The sequence below is a fragment of the Mya arenaria genome, chromosome 17, assembly GCF_026914265.1.
Source record: "Mya arenaria isolate MELC-2E11 chromosome 17, ASM2691426v1".
NCBI lineage: Eukaryota > Metazoa > Mollusca > Bivalvia > Myida > Myidae > Mya > Mya arenaria.
In genome coordinates, this window is record NC_069138.1 from 52,931,633 (window position 1) to 52,948,794 (window position 17,162).

The following is a 17,162-nucleotide window of genomic DNA, read 5'->3' on the forward strand; positions in this document are numbered from 1 at the left end:
TTCCAAAAAGGGGGTAATTCAGAAATAAATAAAAAAACAAATAAAACTCCGAAAATAAGCATAAAAGAAACAGAAAATTTGTTTATTTCAGTGTAAGATCGTATTTAATTTCACTTGTTTTTCTATGACACTCGTGAAATAAAATACGATCTTACACTGAAATAAACAAATATCCTATATATATATATATTTCCGGAAAGATCATCAAGTGAATTAGGAAAAAAACCTTTGTGATAAATCTAATAATTGGAAAGGTTTTCAATCCAATGTATTCGTACTAAGAATGTATATATGTACTGAGTTTAAAAGTTACGAATACATTCGATTGAAAAACCAAGATCTTACCCCATTGTTATATTTCTTTTCATCAATACCTTAAAAAAAGTACACATTGGCTCTGAATCCGATTTCCCTATTTAATCTTAGATCATAAAGTACAAAGTACAAATACTAAATATTGGGATAAGTATATTGTCTAATAAAATTACTTTAATTTTATAACTATGTTGATGTGTAATTGGTTGTGTTTTATAGCAATTGCAGATTGTATGTTATGTTTATAAAAAGATTGGCCAAAGTGTTCGATTGCTCGTGCCCAACGAGGACATGTTTTCTTGACCTCTCAGAAAGCGTACCTGTACTGTAGCCGATTGTATAAAACTTTGATAACTTGTCCACACGTTATCTTAGGCAAATTTGCACATTTAAATTATATAATAATAGTTATTATTGGATAAATTCATGCCATTCAATATTTTGGCTAACCTTGACCAAACCAAAGAGCCAGTATTATATAATTGATTGCTTATTTCTACCCAACTGACTCGAGTGGGAGTTTTATTAGCTTTAAACTGCTTTTATTGTCGAGCTTATTTGAATTAGTATAAACTTACAAATGTTATTATTTCAGTAAAAACATGAGAAAATTGTCGATATTAGAAAAATATTAAATATTTAGATTTCCCATTTAATTAACCGTTCGCTTTTATTATCAATGATGCGTATTTATTTGGCAATTACATAAATACTGTATGTATAGCCTTCCATGAAATGTTTACCAATTACCAATCCTATTCTAGTATACAATATACTATGTACTTTATACCAGTATTTGTATGTAATGTATACAATTTATCACGGACCCATAAACTTGGTTACCTGTTTTATCTCCCGATCGTCAGACATTGTCAAAAAAACCCGTTACTTTATCAGAAATACGAGAATTAAACTGGTACTACTTCTACACAAATGCAACACAAAATATATAAAATGAAAACCAACTACAGTAGTAGGTAGCAGCAGTAGATATGAAGATTGCCGCGGATGAATGTTATACAATTTCTCAAGCCGAAACAAGATTGCGGATGACTCCAGAATCATTCGGACCTCATCGGCTTTTATTTTCCATCGATCGAAAATGGCCAAGGAGTTCCGTATGCTTCAGAATAAACACCGGCTACGAGCTCGCGCTCTATACGAGTTAGTTCAAATGCTCTTAATATACATTGAAGAAAGTGTCCAATCCACGGTTTATAGGTCCGTGATTTTATAAATCGGAATTGTACAACATTTCAAGAACTATAATTGCTTACTCGCTAACTTTAAAAAGTTTCCAGTTTCTTATATACAAAGACATTACTATTTCACAAAAAATACTCAATACTTATTTCACATTATTCGACATACTTGTAAAATAAAATAAATATTTGTAATATCGTAGTTTTTTAATTTAATTATATCAGTTTGATATTGATGTATACATACTGTTACTATGGTAACGTGATATTTTGTTTCTTTCGAACAATGTAAAACCAAATTGTTTTGATCCTTCTCAACCCTATCTATTTTGTCAACACAACTGACTGAAGTCGGTTAATTATACTAATATAATAATGGACGTGAAATGTTAATTTGATCAGGAATTTTAATGATAAATGAACACTACATGGATAAACACAGTAGTCAAAAATTCTTTAAGAAATACAGTTTAGAGGCACAATGGCCCAAAACAGGGAACTAAAGGTACAGAAATACCACAAACAACCACATTATCGAAAAGCCTTTAAATCATAAATTCGTTGTTGCTGTTGTTCTTGTTGTTTGGCGTTGGTGAAGGTACCACGTTTAGGCGAAGGACTGACAAGTAAAACAAGATAAAACACTACGTCAGTTAAGGTTCTGCATTGTTTGAAACAGACAGACATAATTTCCTCTGTTCTTTTGAGGTTGGGCTGAATCGCTGGACATATTAAGTACAACAAATAAAAGACCATATCAGACATATGTGTTGCTTATCCTTTTTAAATAAAACAAGAACAGATTGACCCCCAAATGTCGCTTTTAAAAATCGCGCGTTGAAACAGATTAAGTGTTGATTATAAGTATTTAGGAAGCATGTACAATATGATGACTTCAAAAGCAATTATTCTATATTGCCAATAAGGTCAACAAAAATTACGTACTACAAACCTTTTCATTATTTTTTGTGGCGTCTACCAATTATAAAGTCATGCAATGTAAATCTGTAGAAGGAGTTAGATTCACAATATAGTCATTCATAGTAAATACACTAAACAGTTTGTACTATAAGATGATTTCAAGTGCAATACTTCTGAGTTGCTAAAGTCAAGTTCAGTGGAAAATATGACATGTACTTCTAGTCATCGTGCTGGTCACTTATAAAGCAATACCATGTTAGTCTGAACAACAAAGTGTTTATTCAAAGTGCATAGGTACCATGTATTATATGGCAGTAAATCTGAGTTTCCAGGGTCAAAGTCAACAAAAAATGATGTCCCGCGCCAAAACCATGAATACTCCTCGTGCTGGTCATTATTAGAAAACATGATGTTTAACGTACGGACGCACCACCATGTAGTGACTCCTACATGCCCCCTTCAAAAGTCCAGTTACACTGAAACAAATATCTTCTTACATGTTACATTAAGGTATAATTTAGCATTTACTATATGTGTGCTTTATACGCAGAATAAGTCCTCTGATGGCTTAATGTGTCAGCGATGATGCAATACGTTAGATATTAAAATGCTAATACGAATTGTGATAGTACCGCTTCCTCCAAACTAGAATCAATGTATTTGTATGTATCAATGTGGTATACCGGCGATACGGCCGATCTCTGTTATGGTCAGGATTGGTGAACCATATGGCCAAGATTGGCGCAGATTGGCGAACCATACGGCCCAGATATGCAAAATCTACGACCCAGATTTTCGGACCATACGGCCCAGATTAGCGTTCCATCCGGCCAAGATAGGCAAGACCTATGACCCAGATTGGTGGACCATACGGCCAAGGCTTGTAGACCGTACGGCCCGGATTGGCGATACATCCGGCGCAGATAGGCAAAACCTACGACCCAGATTGGCGGACCATACGGCTAGGACTGGTGGACCATACGGCCAAGATTGGCGATCCATAAGGCCCGAATTGGAGATCTATACAGCCCATATAGGCGAAACATACGGCCCAGATAGATAGGCGAAACATACGGCCCAGATTGGTGGACCATACGGCCAAGGCTTGTAGACCGTACGGTCCAGATTGGCGATCCATCCGGCCCAGATATGCAAAACCTACGACCCAGATTGGCGGACCATACGGCTAGGACTGGTGGACCATACGGCTAAGATTGGCGATCCATAAGGCCCGAATTGGAGATCCATACGGCCCAGTAAGGCGAAATATACGGCCCAGATAGGCAAAACATACACCCCAGATTGGCGGATCATACGGCCAAGATTGGTTAACCATACCGCCAAGATATGCACACCATACTGCCCAGGACTGGCGGACCATACGACCATACATATATAATTATTGTTTATGACTAAACATAATTAATTTTGATATGCTACTTTACTTTGAACTTTCTTGATTTGGTTTAGCTGCTCTTATAGAGATTCAATACACTAAAACGATTTAAACCAGAATTACCAAAGAAAACTATACATGTTAAGTTTGCATAGGATGTCACGTGTATACATACCAGAAACAAGCTTGACAAGTTTTTGAGGATTAAATTGGTGTGTGTAGCAACACGTACGCCCTTACGATATGGGACTTAATGATCTGTTAAATTATTTTGGTATACATCTTGAGTTCCATACGGGTACTTGTTTTATCTTACCAGCCCTTCCAGCACGGCCAAATTTTTGGATCTACTTATCTGAGGTGGGAGAAAACGGCCTCCTCTTGAAAAAACAACAATAATAATACCAACACCAACTTCGCCTACGTCATATTTCTTCCCCAGAGACAATTTATTCGTTATATTTAGGGTTATACAATTTAGCTACGAAGTCTCCAAATAATGCCAAAAAGTAAGGATAAGTTTCTCAAGCACCGCTGCCTTCGTTTTTTACATTCGCTTAATTTTCTGTTTTCAACATTATTGCTGAACTGCCCTTTCAGTATTATTTTTTTCAATAATTTTAGACACTAAGTGTAATTTTGCTGTTGCAGATGATCATTAAAATATGTTTATAAGACATGTATATCCGATTTAAACTTAGTTGTATACAGTTTTAAATGTTTTTAACATCTTATGTCATTGATTAATACTTGACTATTCTTGGCGGTGAAATGATAAAAACAATGGAGGAAAGAACATGAACATCTGCCCAATGCTGATGGTATCACTATGATGAGTGCGGTGCAGTAAATGGACAAACGTAAACAATATATTAAAATATATCGAGAACTAAGAAGGTTTTAGTCGACAGAATGTTGTTAAAGGGACTATCTCGTGTTTTTGTAAAATGCACGTTTTGTATGACGAAATAAAGTGGGCCAAATCAATATAAGAGTGTTAAAACTGAGATATTGCCGGCCAGCTGGAACCCTTCATCAAATTTTGTTATATGCTCAAATATAGTCTTTGAAGTCAATGATTTTGAATAGCGTTAGTAACGCGTTGCAGCCAAAGGCTTATATTGGTCCTCTTAGGCGTGAGGTTTTGTTGTCAGTTTTCTAATTCGCCATTGACTGTACTGACGTCAGTTCTTAACCCCACTAAATCCAGAAGGTTTTATATACTAAAAGTGAATTGTTTTCTGCAATCAAAGAGTGAAATTGTTATAATATAAGCGTTTTCAGATGCATTACGGAGGAGGAGATAATTTGGTGCCAAAAGATGATAGAGTCCCTTTAACTCCTTGGGCTCCCTTTCAAATTATATTGTAACAGCAGTTATAATTAACTCCTTTATCAATGAAGTAAAAAGAACTACTGGGTTTCGGCACCAGGTTTGATCTAAAGTGCAAGAACAAGTCACTTCCTCCCAAGTATAAGAAGTAAAAGGTAGGCCTGGATTGGCCTAAAACTGGTTATTGTACATAGATTGGCCGGATGAACTGTTCTCTCCCAGGTGAAGGTAGCTCCACCTTTTTGTCTTAAATATCCCTGGCCCCTATGATCCCCCCGTTATCCTAGCAACGGATATTGAATTTGACACAGATATGTACAGTCTAAAAAAATAGAATTTAATTACCGCTTTAAACTGCGTAATATACAACTATCGCATTCATTCTTAGTATTCTGTAACCTATTTGCTACTCATACAAGTCGTGTTTCTCGCTTTGTCAAGCGCATGCGCACTGAGATGTAAATACGGGGAGGAGAATGATGCAAACTAAGACCTTAATCTCGACGTAAATTTTCATCTGCAAAAGAAATTTCGTGAGTGAACATTATGGTTATTATTGCATGTATTTCTTTCTCGATATTTCTTCTATTTCATTGAATAGAACTTACGTATATATTGCCATGAATGCTGAAAATATCAGTCTGACTCGAATCACTGTCAACTCAAAATCAAAGATCACTTGGCAGTCGCATGCGCCTAATTAAATGATCATTGGCAGCTCCTGAAACAATTAAGATTTGTTTAAGTTTGAAAACATTATGGCAAACAGTGTGCAAAGATAACAGGAGCCAAATCACCTGAGGCAACGAAAAAATGACCGGGCTAGTCTAGGAAAAAGTTTGTAAGATAGCCTGATGGGAGATGATATCGTAGGACATGTCAATCAAAATAAATCTTGGGTTGATATTTACCTCGACAATGTTTACCGCCTTCCATCTATAATATCTCATCGGTACAGATTTTCCGATAAATTGTTCTCCCTTGACTAGTTATACTTTACTGCTGAAAAGTTATTATTATGATTGAAATCATATTTAAGACTGTCAATGCTGATATTAAGGTTAAGTGACGTATTGAAGTTTGGATTTTTTACTAATAACTTCTAATTAAGTAGTTACTAAAACAATTCAATTTCAATTAACTGCTTGTCTACAGAAATCTGGGTCACATCTCAAAGTCTTTCTCCCCATTGGCTCAGGGCTTTCATTAAGAATTTGAAACTAGAAGTATGAACTTCCTGTCAATCAATTTTGGAAGTGTTTCACTGAAATATGGAAGTTTAAGTCTCCCGAATACAATTATTTTAAAATCAGATAATTTGCAAGTATAACTTGCCAAATTCCGAATAATATTATAATAATTCATTTTACTTCAAGACTAGTTGAAATTGTGACCAGAAAAGTAATATTGACACCAGGTTTTGATATTTTGAACTTCCAAGCATTCAAATTAGCAAGATTTCTTCAAAATTATGGAAGTTTTTGTACTTCTAAGGAATCAATTTTGGAAGTTTTAACCAATTTCTAGGGAGAAATATACTTCCAATCTTCCTTTAATGGAAGCCCTGTAATAAAATGGCTACTTGGTTAGAAAGGTTAATTTCGCTGACTGTTGTATGGTCAGACTATCACGGCCTTATGATCTGATGCCATCATGGGCTGTATCTTAAACCTGTATCTTGCATTATTCTAATTGTCCTTTGACTTTGCTCACAAGGATTATTTCTGAAATAAGAGCTAATATCTTTCAATACCAGACTATCGTACATCTGTTCAATATGTTTTTTCTAAATTTTCAAGAATGTTATCCTTCCTGTGCTCAGCTGCCCAGGCAAAATGGCTGTACTAGTCAGTTGAAAATTGTTTACTGTCTAATTTTCAGAGTAGATAATCACTCCAATATCAACCTCATAAATCAGCCAAGATGGCTCTAGGCCCTGACCTGGCGCAGCTGTCTAGGCATCTGCGACAAGAGAGGCTGTATGTCACATCTGAGAGGGAACAGCTACAGAGTCTCTATGAGCAGGTATTTTAAAAACTGAAGTGGCAGTATGAAAATAACTATTCCATCAGTCTGCATTTTTCATTAAGAAAATCTGTCTTTTTCACAATTTTATTCTGGGATTTAGCCTGTCAGCTAATAAACTTTAAAAAGGTAATAATCTGCTTTGAATTCTGGTATTTGCAGTGTCTTGGGCTATTTGCAGACTGATTTCGATGATCAATTATTAGGATCAGTTTGTGATGATACTATATTAATGGTAAAATGTTATAACTAAAGTTTCTAATGACTCTTTAATCACGTCTTCTTGTTTGAGATTAAAATTTACTGACCCAGCCAACATTCATAGTTTCAAACCTGTCAGTTCATAAGTTGTGATTCTCTTATAAATTTTTGTATAGATCATTTAATGTGGAATTTTTATCACAATGCAATTTTTTTTCCTGTCTGAACAGACATCACTATTTAAATTCCTGCTTAGATTTCTTTCTATAGAGCAACCTTGATTCAAATCTTTCACAAATCCGAAAATGTGCAGCTTACTGAGAAATAAGGGTGACATATAAAATTATATAATATATGGGAGTCCATACATGTAACTCTAATTGATGTAACTCTTCATTGTACCCTTACCCTATTGACCTTAGAGCTACCAGTATTTAAAAACATACATGTACAAAAAGTAACGAACATGTATGATGATGTAATATATATACTGTCGAACCTCGATGGCTCGAACTCCCAGGGACCAGCGAAAATACCTCGAGCCTGGAAAAATTTGAGCCAAATGGGAATGCTTATGTTCAGTTTATAGAAATTGGTCCTTAAAATCCAGTTCGAACCAACGAGGAATTCGAGTCAAGCGAGTTGGATTGAACGTGGTTCAACTGTACATATGTGTGTGAAGAATTAAGTGCTAAGCTATATATGTACCTTTAATTACTTTTGTACATTTTTTTGCAATCAGGGTTAATTTTTTCATGTCATTATGAATCTTCAATATTTTTACAAAATAGATTGATTTGGCTATTTTACATTTATGTCTACCACTTATCTGATATATAACCCCTGGTACAATTTGATAGCAAAACAATTGCCATTTTCATACTGTTCAAATTTAATACAACATGTATGTCTCATAAAGAAAAACATACAGCTGAAATCCTAATAAAATGTACTACCATTTAAGGTGAAAACTGCTGCAGAACAGCTTTACCATCAGTCTTGGATTGGTCGTCAACAGAAGACATTCCTTGATCTGCTTGTGTCTGCATCCCAACAAGTCACGCCCACAGAGTGTTGTGCCAAGACGAGCCAGCTTGAAGCTACAAACTTCATAGATAGCTACAAACAGCTGAGCTATCATGATTCAAAGTATGGAGAGTTCTTGAAATATATCTTGGATAATCCGGTCTTCATTGGCACAGTGATAGCCATTGCTGAGAAAAGCAATGTTCCAAATGTGGCTGATGTCATAAAGACATTGGTACGGTCGGTTTTTGGTAACTGCATCTTACAAGAAGATGAAACAGCAATGTTACATGTGCTGAAAAGTTTGTTAGAGTTACAATTGTCATCAAGTGTTGATCCAAGAAGACTGTTGAGACGAGGCTCATGTGCATTTAGTGTAGCATTTAAACAACTGTTTGACATGGTGTTCTCTGCCAAATTATTCCTGACCGCCGCGTTACATGACCCCGTTATGAGACTTTTGATGGAGGATGAGTGGTTCTATGACATCGACCCAGGGAAAGCACTCGTTCGCTTCCCACCAGCAGAGCGGCTGCGAAGGTTTGGAGAGCCGGGTACCGACCAATACAAAGAGAAGTTGGTGAAATATCGGACAACTATTGTAGACAAACTGGTGCTTATGGCGAATAGGTTTATCACGTCCATCAAGAACAATATGCACTGCTTTCCTCAGAGTCTTGGCTGGATTGTGTCTCAGGTAATATAACAAATACTCTTGTACATATACTAACATTATTTCTCAAAATATTCAGGATTTTTTATCCTTATATAATTTGCAATTTAATCAATTGAGCACTGGTTTAATGACATACATCTAAGACCGCTTTAGTTACAAACATGTCTCACTATTGGAAGACCAAGTTTTACAAAGTATTGCAAACAATTCAAAAAACAAATCAAGTCTGTCGATGTTGATGAAATGGCCAGACCAGGCACTTGTCTTCAAGTAAAAGCTGATCTGATGATTGGGAGGCTCTGGTTGATATGTTTATGGCAAAGAAGAAGCAAGAAATGCAACTTTGACAATTCACTTTACTTTATGTTGAATAGAAGGAGCATTAAATGTGGGGAGATGTTGAATGTAGTTAATTTTGTCATACTGATGTACTTATACCATATGATAATAAAGAATATCAAATAAAATTCCTCTTTTTGGGAAAATAAAACTCCGCCTAAATTGGAAAGATCACAAGAAAGGGCTTGGAGCCGCTACCCCTTAATGCCGAAAAATAAACCCCCTTTATTATACCTTAATCATGTCTTTTGCAGTTTTTGTACATTGTACTTCTAATGAATCAATTTTTGAAGTTTTAGCCTATTTCTAGGGAGTAATGTACATGTAAGTTACCAAACTTCCTGCCCTATCCTCTACATGTTCAGGTTTAATAGTCGACAAAAAGTGTTTCAAGACAAAGTCAGGTATGGGAACAGTTGATGAGTTTGAACCTCTTGTTTGCATTTAGTAGGGATTATTCTAGAGCGGAATAGCGGGGCGCTCCGCCGTGCCCTATTTCCGGTCCCCCACGCTGCCCCTATTCCTACCTAATTAGCGCCACGCTGTTTTAATCCCATCAACTGCCTTGTTTGACACTCGATAATCAGCAATTATGCACAGCATGTGTCTGTCACTGGCTTGTTTACAACTAGCGCGTGTAAAAAATCGATACACACAGCACGCTATATGCTTTAAGCGCGGTTCCCGGTGTTAATGCTGTACTAATAGCGTATAGCGGTATAAGTGTGAACAACATGTCGGCATATATTGTTTGATGCCTTAGACAGAATTAAGAAGTTAGGAAAGTAATTATCGAAGCGGTATTTAATGATAGAGCTGGGGAGAGATGAAATAGATTTATAATGAGGTTAAATAACGATAATTAGACCGAATTACCTCGGCTACTTTTTAATGTTTTAAATTACTTGAACTCGCTAAAAGACGAAAATGGAGTTGAGAAAAGGTAAGGAAAAGGTAAGAAAATGTGAATTACTGTCCCATATATTCGATTTAAGTCTGATAGATAACACTACTTGTACGTAATACGATATTAAGTTCTAGTGATGCCTTACTCTAAACGGAAGCTTGTGCAAAAAGATCGTGAGCTACCTAAAATAGCTAGGAATAATCGTTCGATGTCGGACTTTGTGAAAATGTGAACAATGTAGACTATGTTTTTCATAATTTTTAGTACATGTCTCAGTCAGTACAATTATTTCCCACATTTTCACATAAAACACTACAGGCATGAATATTATGGGAATATGTGTGAAAGAATGGTACTGGCTGATGATTTGATAGCCAATAGATTGTCTTTTGATTAATGTTTTGAGGATTAATGCATCTACATGAATAAAATTCTTAATTATCAACTATTGCTTGTCAAGTTGTGTTTTGTTACTTTGATTTCTTGCCATTATTTTAAAATGAGCATGTGGACATAACACTTAATATGTTTAACACTAAACACATGTTGTATTTCTTAAACACTCTAACGACCGGCTGCCGCTACATATGCTACCCTGCCCTGATTTTGGTGCACCCTGCCCTTTTTTTGGGCCCCCCTGCCCCTTTTTGGTCTCTAGAATAATCCCTACATTTAGGTCATCTGTCCCATTGTGGTGTGTTCTTGAATGAAATACCAGTTATAAATCATTCTATACAATACATGTATGTCATTCAACAGGTGTATCAAGTGCTGGCCAAGTCGGGTAAAGCTGAGATGGGTGAGGTGAGATCGGTTTGTGCCGACCTTGTGTTTGCCCTGTTCATCTGTCCTGCAATATGTGACCCCGAACCACATGGCATTACCACAGATGTGCCCATCAGGTGGGTTGATAAAATTTTAAGTGTTTATACATACGTTCAGAAGTTAAAGATTTAAGCTTGTCTGATTTTCGAAGTTTTGGGGTATGTATTGATATAGTTTTGATATTCTTGCTGTGCAACATTGTAAATCGCTAACCTTCGGGGATGAGTTCATAGCTAAGAAAATGTAGGAGATGTTACTTTTAACGTGAAGCAAGGAACATAATTATGTACGCTATGACAATATACAATCCAGAAGCAAGTCACGTAACATGAACTAAAATATCTGTTGACTTTGATCGCCTGAGAAAAACTGCTGGGTGTTTGCATCCTTTTGCAGCGTTGTGAACATACATGTTATAGTAGGTTTTACCTTCTTTATCTACAAATGTGAAGTTTTCATGTATAAGTTTCTTTCCTTCATAGAGAAGTGGCCATATCAGCCGCAGTAGTTAATTACCCAAAGTACATCATACTCAAAGTTTATAATATGACATTTTGACTGTGTTATAAGTCTTTATTTCAACTGAGATCGGGAATTCACGTATCTATTTTTTTATGTTTGAATTCAAAAAAACATTTTTGCTATAGAACTTTTGGTTTTGTTTTTACTTCTTCTTTTTCTTCACACATAACCGTTTTCAAATCATACCAAAGTAATATGGGGTCACCTGAGACATCCAAAATGTGGGTCTGATACCTTTAGCATTTTCTAAGGAATAAAATGAACTCTAGTTTATGTTTTAGCACATCACAACCAACAAAGATTTCATTACTCTATGGAATGATGGTTTTTTACAATTATTTACATGTCTATTGTTTCAACCACATTGTTTGTGATTAGCTCAGAGGTTGTCTCAAATAGATAAATCAGCGGCCAGCTCTCATTATTTTCGTGATCAGATGGAAGTTATTTATGTACAGAGAATAGTAAAGATATATTGGTCCACTGATGCACTGATCAAGTGAAAGTGAAACGAAAGTTATTGAATGTTTAAGTGTGGTACTGACCATGATTGTTGTTAGTATACAGTTTCGGTCTCATGATCTGGCCTGGTTACATTGTATTTGGATTCTAACACTTTCCCAAGGCAGAATGGCGTAATAAATATCAGACAGATCTTATTGGTCCTACCCATCAGCAGTCTAAAAAAGAGACATACACTTCAGTCGAAGGTTTTTAGTTTGACCAATCAAAGAATAAAGAAAGCTACAATGTATTATACTACTCACCCTAGTGTCAGCATAAAACCTTGGCTAAGGTTTTGATGTAAACACCTCTAAGTCATTATCTCAACAAATGCATTATGTATTACATTGAAACTTTAGATATGTGTTCGCAATTTTGCAACCAACTAAATAAAGTCAGATAACACTTAATTTGAAAATAATGCTAATATGGGTCTTTATTATTCAACTTTAAATTCTAGTTAAGCACACATAAGTTAATATCTCAACAGCTACTTTATGTATTGCAATGAGACTTGATACAATGGTACTCAAACCGTCCAAACTACTTAAATAACCAAGTTATATAACTATATTTTGCATAAAATGCAAATTTTGGCCCAGGCCTTTTTATTTCAACTTAAAAATTTTTGTTTAAAGGTTTTGCATATAACCACAGTTAAGTCAACATCTCAGCAAATACATCAAGTATTGCATTAAAACTTGAGACATGTGTTCCCAACAACTTACTTGATTATTCAAGTTAGATTTCTCTATCTTGCACATAATGCAAATGTTTGCTCTTTACCATTCAACATAGAAATTCTGGCTAAGGTACTCAACCATCAAACCTACTTGTATAACCAAGTTAGATAACTCTATTTTGCATACAATGCTAGTAATGGCCATTTATTATTAGACTTAGAAAGTCTAGTTAATGTTTTGCATGTGACCACTTCTAAATATTAATGCCAATACTGGTTTGTAAAGAAAACAAACACCAGCATAATTCATACCCCTATCAGCTTCAGTTTTCCAGCTATGTTTGAATAGCAGGGGGGAGCACCCTGCTGCCTTTTTACTCTGCCCTGCTGTGCCATTTTGTTTGACAGAGCCCTCTTTAATGATAATGGACTATATTTGACATTTGTTGGACATAGTGTCAAGTAATTTTTTAGAAATAAGTACAAAAAGAATAAATATACATAAAGTTATTAAAGATAAGAGCTAAGGTATTTATTACAATCCATTAGTATTGAAAATAGTTACAACACATACACAATGTGAAATGAACATTGGCCCTTGCAAGTGCCCCAGAAATGCTTATTCAATGCACATCAAAAGTGCCCATTCTGACCTAGCAACTGACCCATTTTAAATCCTGGCTGGAGCACTGAGCTTATAGCTGTTTTCAAGTTAAATTAAACTTAAGTTATGATACAATATCTCAACATTTTCAGCCATATAGCGCGCCACAACCTGATGCAGATGGCCCAGATTATCCAGGTATTGGCAATATCCCAGTGGGAAGAGATTGACCCCAAACTGCATGACCTCTATGGCAAATTTGAAAAGGTAAGATGGCTGTATTTACATACATGTTTAGTGTTTTAGCTAGAGTGTTATGGGAGGGTTCTTGAGTGGAAGCACCCTTCTGCCCTCATGGAAGCTTTAATTATTCACTGCCTGATACAATGTGCCCTTTTGTCTCTCAGCACTGTGTTGCTTTTCTTAAGCACCCTGCTCCTTTTCTTCAGCACCCTGTTCCTTTCAGCACCCTGTTCCTTTCAGCACCCTGTTCCTTTTCTTCAGCACCCTGTTCCTTTCAGCACCCTGTTCCTTTTCTTCAGCACCCTGCTCCTTTTCTTCAGTGCTTAAAAAAAGGGAAAAGGAACAGGGTGCTGAAAAAGGAACAGGGTGCTGAAAAAGGAACAGAGTGCTGAAAAAGGAACAGGCACGCCACTGCTGGATATTCAGGTGGACCCAAGTATTCAGGTGTTAACATTATGGAATCCCTTCTTCATTACCCATAGTGCAATTTGGAAAGGAAGTTATGTCATCTAGGCTTTATTCAATGTTACCCATATTTCAAAAGACAAGTATCAAAGTTACCGACATAAAGGAAAGTCTTTCAGTTTGCGAAAAAAGGAGTATGATAAGGATGCATTTATGGACGAAAAATCTATATTATTTCCAGCTCATTCAGAATTTCAAGAATTCATAAACCTTTTCAATCTGAATTACTGTTCATGTTTAAATGCATGTAGGTTTAAGCATTTTCAGAAAACAGCCTGGATGAACAAGCATGATTGTAAAACTTAAAAATAACTTTCGATGGCCTCTCTTGTCAATCAACTTGAAACTAGTATTAAATATCAAAGACAGCAGGGAAATGTTTGAAGTGATGTTTATGATAGAGAATTATAAACAAGGACGAAAATACCTAACCACATTCTGTAATTTTAGCTCGAAGTCAAAGTTATGAATTGTTAAGTACAGATATGAATGAAGTCTTGTGGGAAAAGGCGTTTAACATTGGCAAGCAATTGTAAAATTGTAAAAATAGGAAGTAAGGGAGTCCTTTGTCTGATCATGTTTGATTGATGTATAGAAACAATGCTCTGGCACTTGATTCAACAAACCACATTCCATTCTTAAATTAAGTTTAAGTAAAAATAACTGGTTTTGAAATAGATGCCTTGATTAGGTTTATGTACATGTCTTTGTATCTACGACATGTGCAATGTATACATGTATCTCTATGCACCAGTCAATTGTAACCACCTCCTAGGTCCTGGGGTATACCGGGGAAAGCCGGGGAAATGGGCCGTGTTTTAACCTTCCCGGTGGCCCCGCAGTACCGGGTGAATGCGGTGGTTTTGTATTTGCGCCAAATATAGCGGGGAATGTGCCTTATTTAGGGTCCCTGGGGTGCGGGGGCATTTGGCCAGGATTTTACCATCAGTTCGTCCCCGCAAAAACAGGCTAGGCTGGACCGAAAGTCAAAGTCCCCGCTATTCCCCGGACCTGGAGGGGCCGTGGTTACAATTGACTTGTGCATTAACATGTTATATATACAACATCTATCCAATGTATACATGTATCTATAACATGTCCAATGTATACATGTATCTTTAACATGTCCAATGTATACATGTATCTTAACATGTCCAATGTATACATGTATCTTTAACATGTCCAATGTATACATGTATCTATAACATGTCCAATGTATACATGTATCTATAACATGTCCAATGTATACATGTATCTTTAACATGTCCAATGTATACATGTATCTTGAACATGTTCAATGTATACATGTATCTACAACATGTCTATTTTATACATGTTTCTACAACATGTCAATTGTATACATGTACCTACAATATGTCTATTTTATACATGTATCTACAACATGTCAATTGTATACATGTATCTACAACTTGTCCATCATATAAATGTAGTGCACCAGTCAATTGTAACCATGGCCCCCCTGTGGGGACTTTGACTTTCGGTCCAGCAAACCCTGGCTAAAATCTCTGCCTTGCTTGATAGTAAAATCCTCGCCAAATGCCCCCGCACCCAAGGGACCTTAGGTGAAGACAAATCCACCGCATTCACCCGGCACTGCGGGGCCACCTGAAAGATAAAAACACGGCCCATTTCCCCGGCTATCCCCGGTATACCCCCGGACCTGGGGGGCAGTGGTAACAATTGACTGGTGCATAGCTATAACATGTCCAATATATACATGTATCTCTAACAGTCATGTTCATTGAATACATGTACATGAATGTACGTAGAATAATTATAGTCCAATCAATGTTGCATTGGAAAACCCCAGATGGAAGTAAAAACATAAAATGTATGCTTTAAGGCCAAGTTAACAGGACAGGTTTAACAAAACATGTAACATGCAGATATAACTTGTATGGTCTTTAACTTGAGAAAGTGACATATATATTTAGATATTTCTTCCAAGAAAGTCAATTGTGATATAAAAACACTGTTTAAGTTTGCAAAAAAAAATACACAAAAACATGAAAAAGAATTGTCAAAATACAGTGTTTAAAGGCCCTATTGCTGCTATAATTGTGTACTATTTTTTTAAGAAAATTTCATAAAGAATAAATCAATTTGATCTAAAATATAGTGATACAAAAGAAAAATAGTAATAAATATTTTGCTGATTGCATACATCAAACCCATATCTTCTAGGTCAGCTTGCCTGAATAGAGTCTTGCTTTATGAAGTTTTTTATTCTAGCATACTTTGTATCAATTTGTTTTTAAACATGACTGTATTAGTTGTAAATTAAGGTACTTTGCTTAAACAAAAAAATATAGTTTCTTTTTTCTGGCTGTTTGTAAATGGGCCACTGGGCCCAGAATTGTGAAAATAGCAGCAATGTGCCAAAAAAAAATTGATTTACAATAGTCTATTTTAAACAAGGAAACAATTCAAAGGCATCATGGGATACAGAATTTGAAGAGATTAGGAAAACATTTAAACATTACTATACTACATGTAGTTGACTAGTTAAAAGTTGAGAGACATTTTTTTTTTTTGCTTTGTTAATTTTTAGTCCAATTTTTGTGAAAAACGTATCCTTTGGGAGTGTGAATGAGGCCGAAAATTGGCCACATTTTGAGTAACAAAACAAAACAATGATGAATCTGTATCCTGTTATGTAATTTCTAATTATATCATACATGTATATATGCAAAGGTAATTATTGCATAACAAAATAATCTGGCTGCTTGAGGAAAGATAAAAATACTAGTTTTATTACTTTAAAATTATGTTTTTTAAGTCAATTGGCAGAGTGCTCCATTCACTCCCTTTGTCTTAAGATGTTAATGATCAAGGTGTTTAAATTAATCCATGTGTGATAATACTGAATACGTTACTTGATTCAGTCAATGAAGTAAGATCTTCTGATGAACAAATCTGAAATCTTATAATAGTGCTATAGCATCACATTTTTAA

The 17,162-nt window shown here is 35.6% G+C and overlaps 1 protein-coding gene across 1 annotated transcript in view; it reads left to right on the top strand.

The window, feature by feature from the left end:
* The first annotated feature begins 5,618 nt into the window (after positions 1-5,618).
* Positions 5,619-17,162, top strand: part of LOC128223833 (GTPase-activating protein and VPS9 domain-containing protein 1-like) — a 41,710-nt gene continuing 30,166 nt past the window's right edge. Inside the window, exons 1-5 of the mRNA XM_052933251.1 lie at positions 5,619-5,700; positions 7,049-7,192; positions 8,358-9,116; positions 11,101-11,243; positions 13,631-13,745. Coding sequence (XP_052789211.1) covers positions 7,091-7,192; positions 8,358-9,116; positions 11,101-11,243; positions 13,631-13,745 — 1,119 coding nt within the window. The 5' untranslated portion in view covers positions 5,619-5,700; positions 7,049-7,090. The remainder of the gene's footprint in view (positions 5,701-7,048; positions 7,193-8,357; positions 9,117-11,100; positions 11,244-13,630; positions 13,746-17,162) is intronic.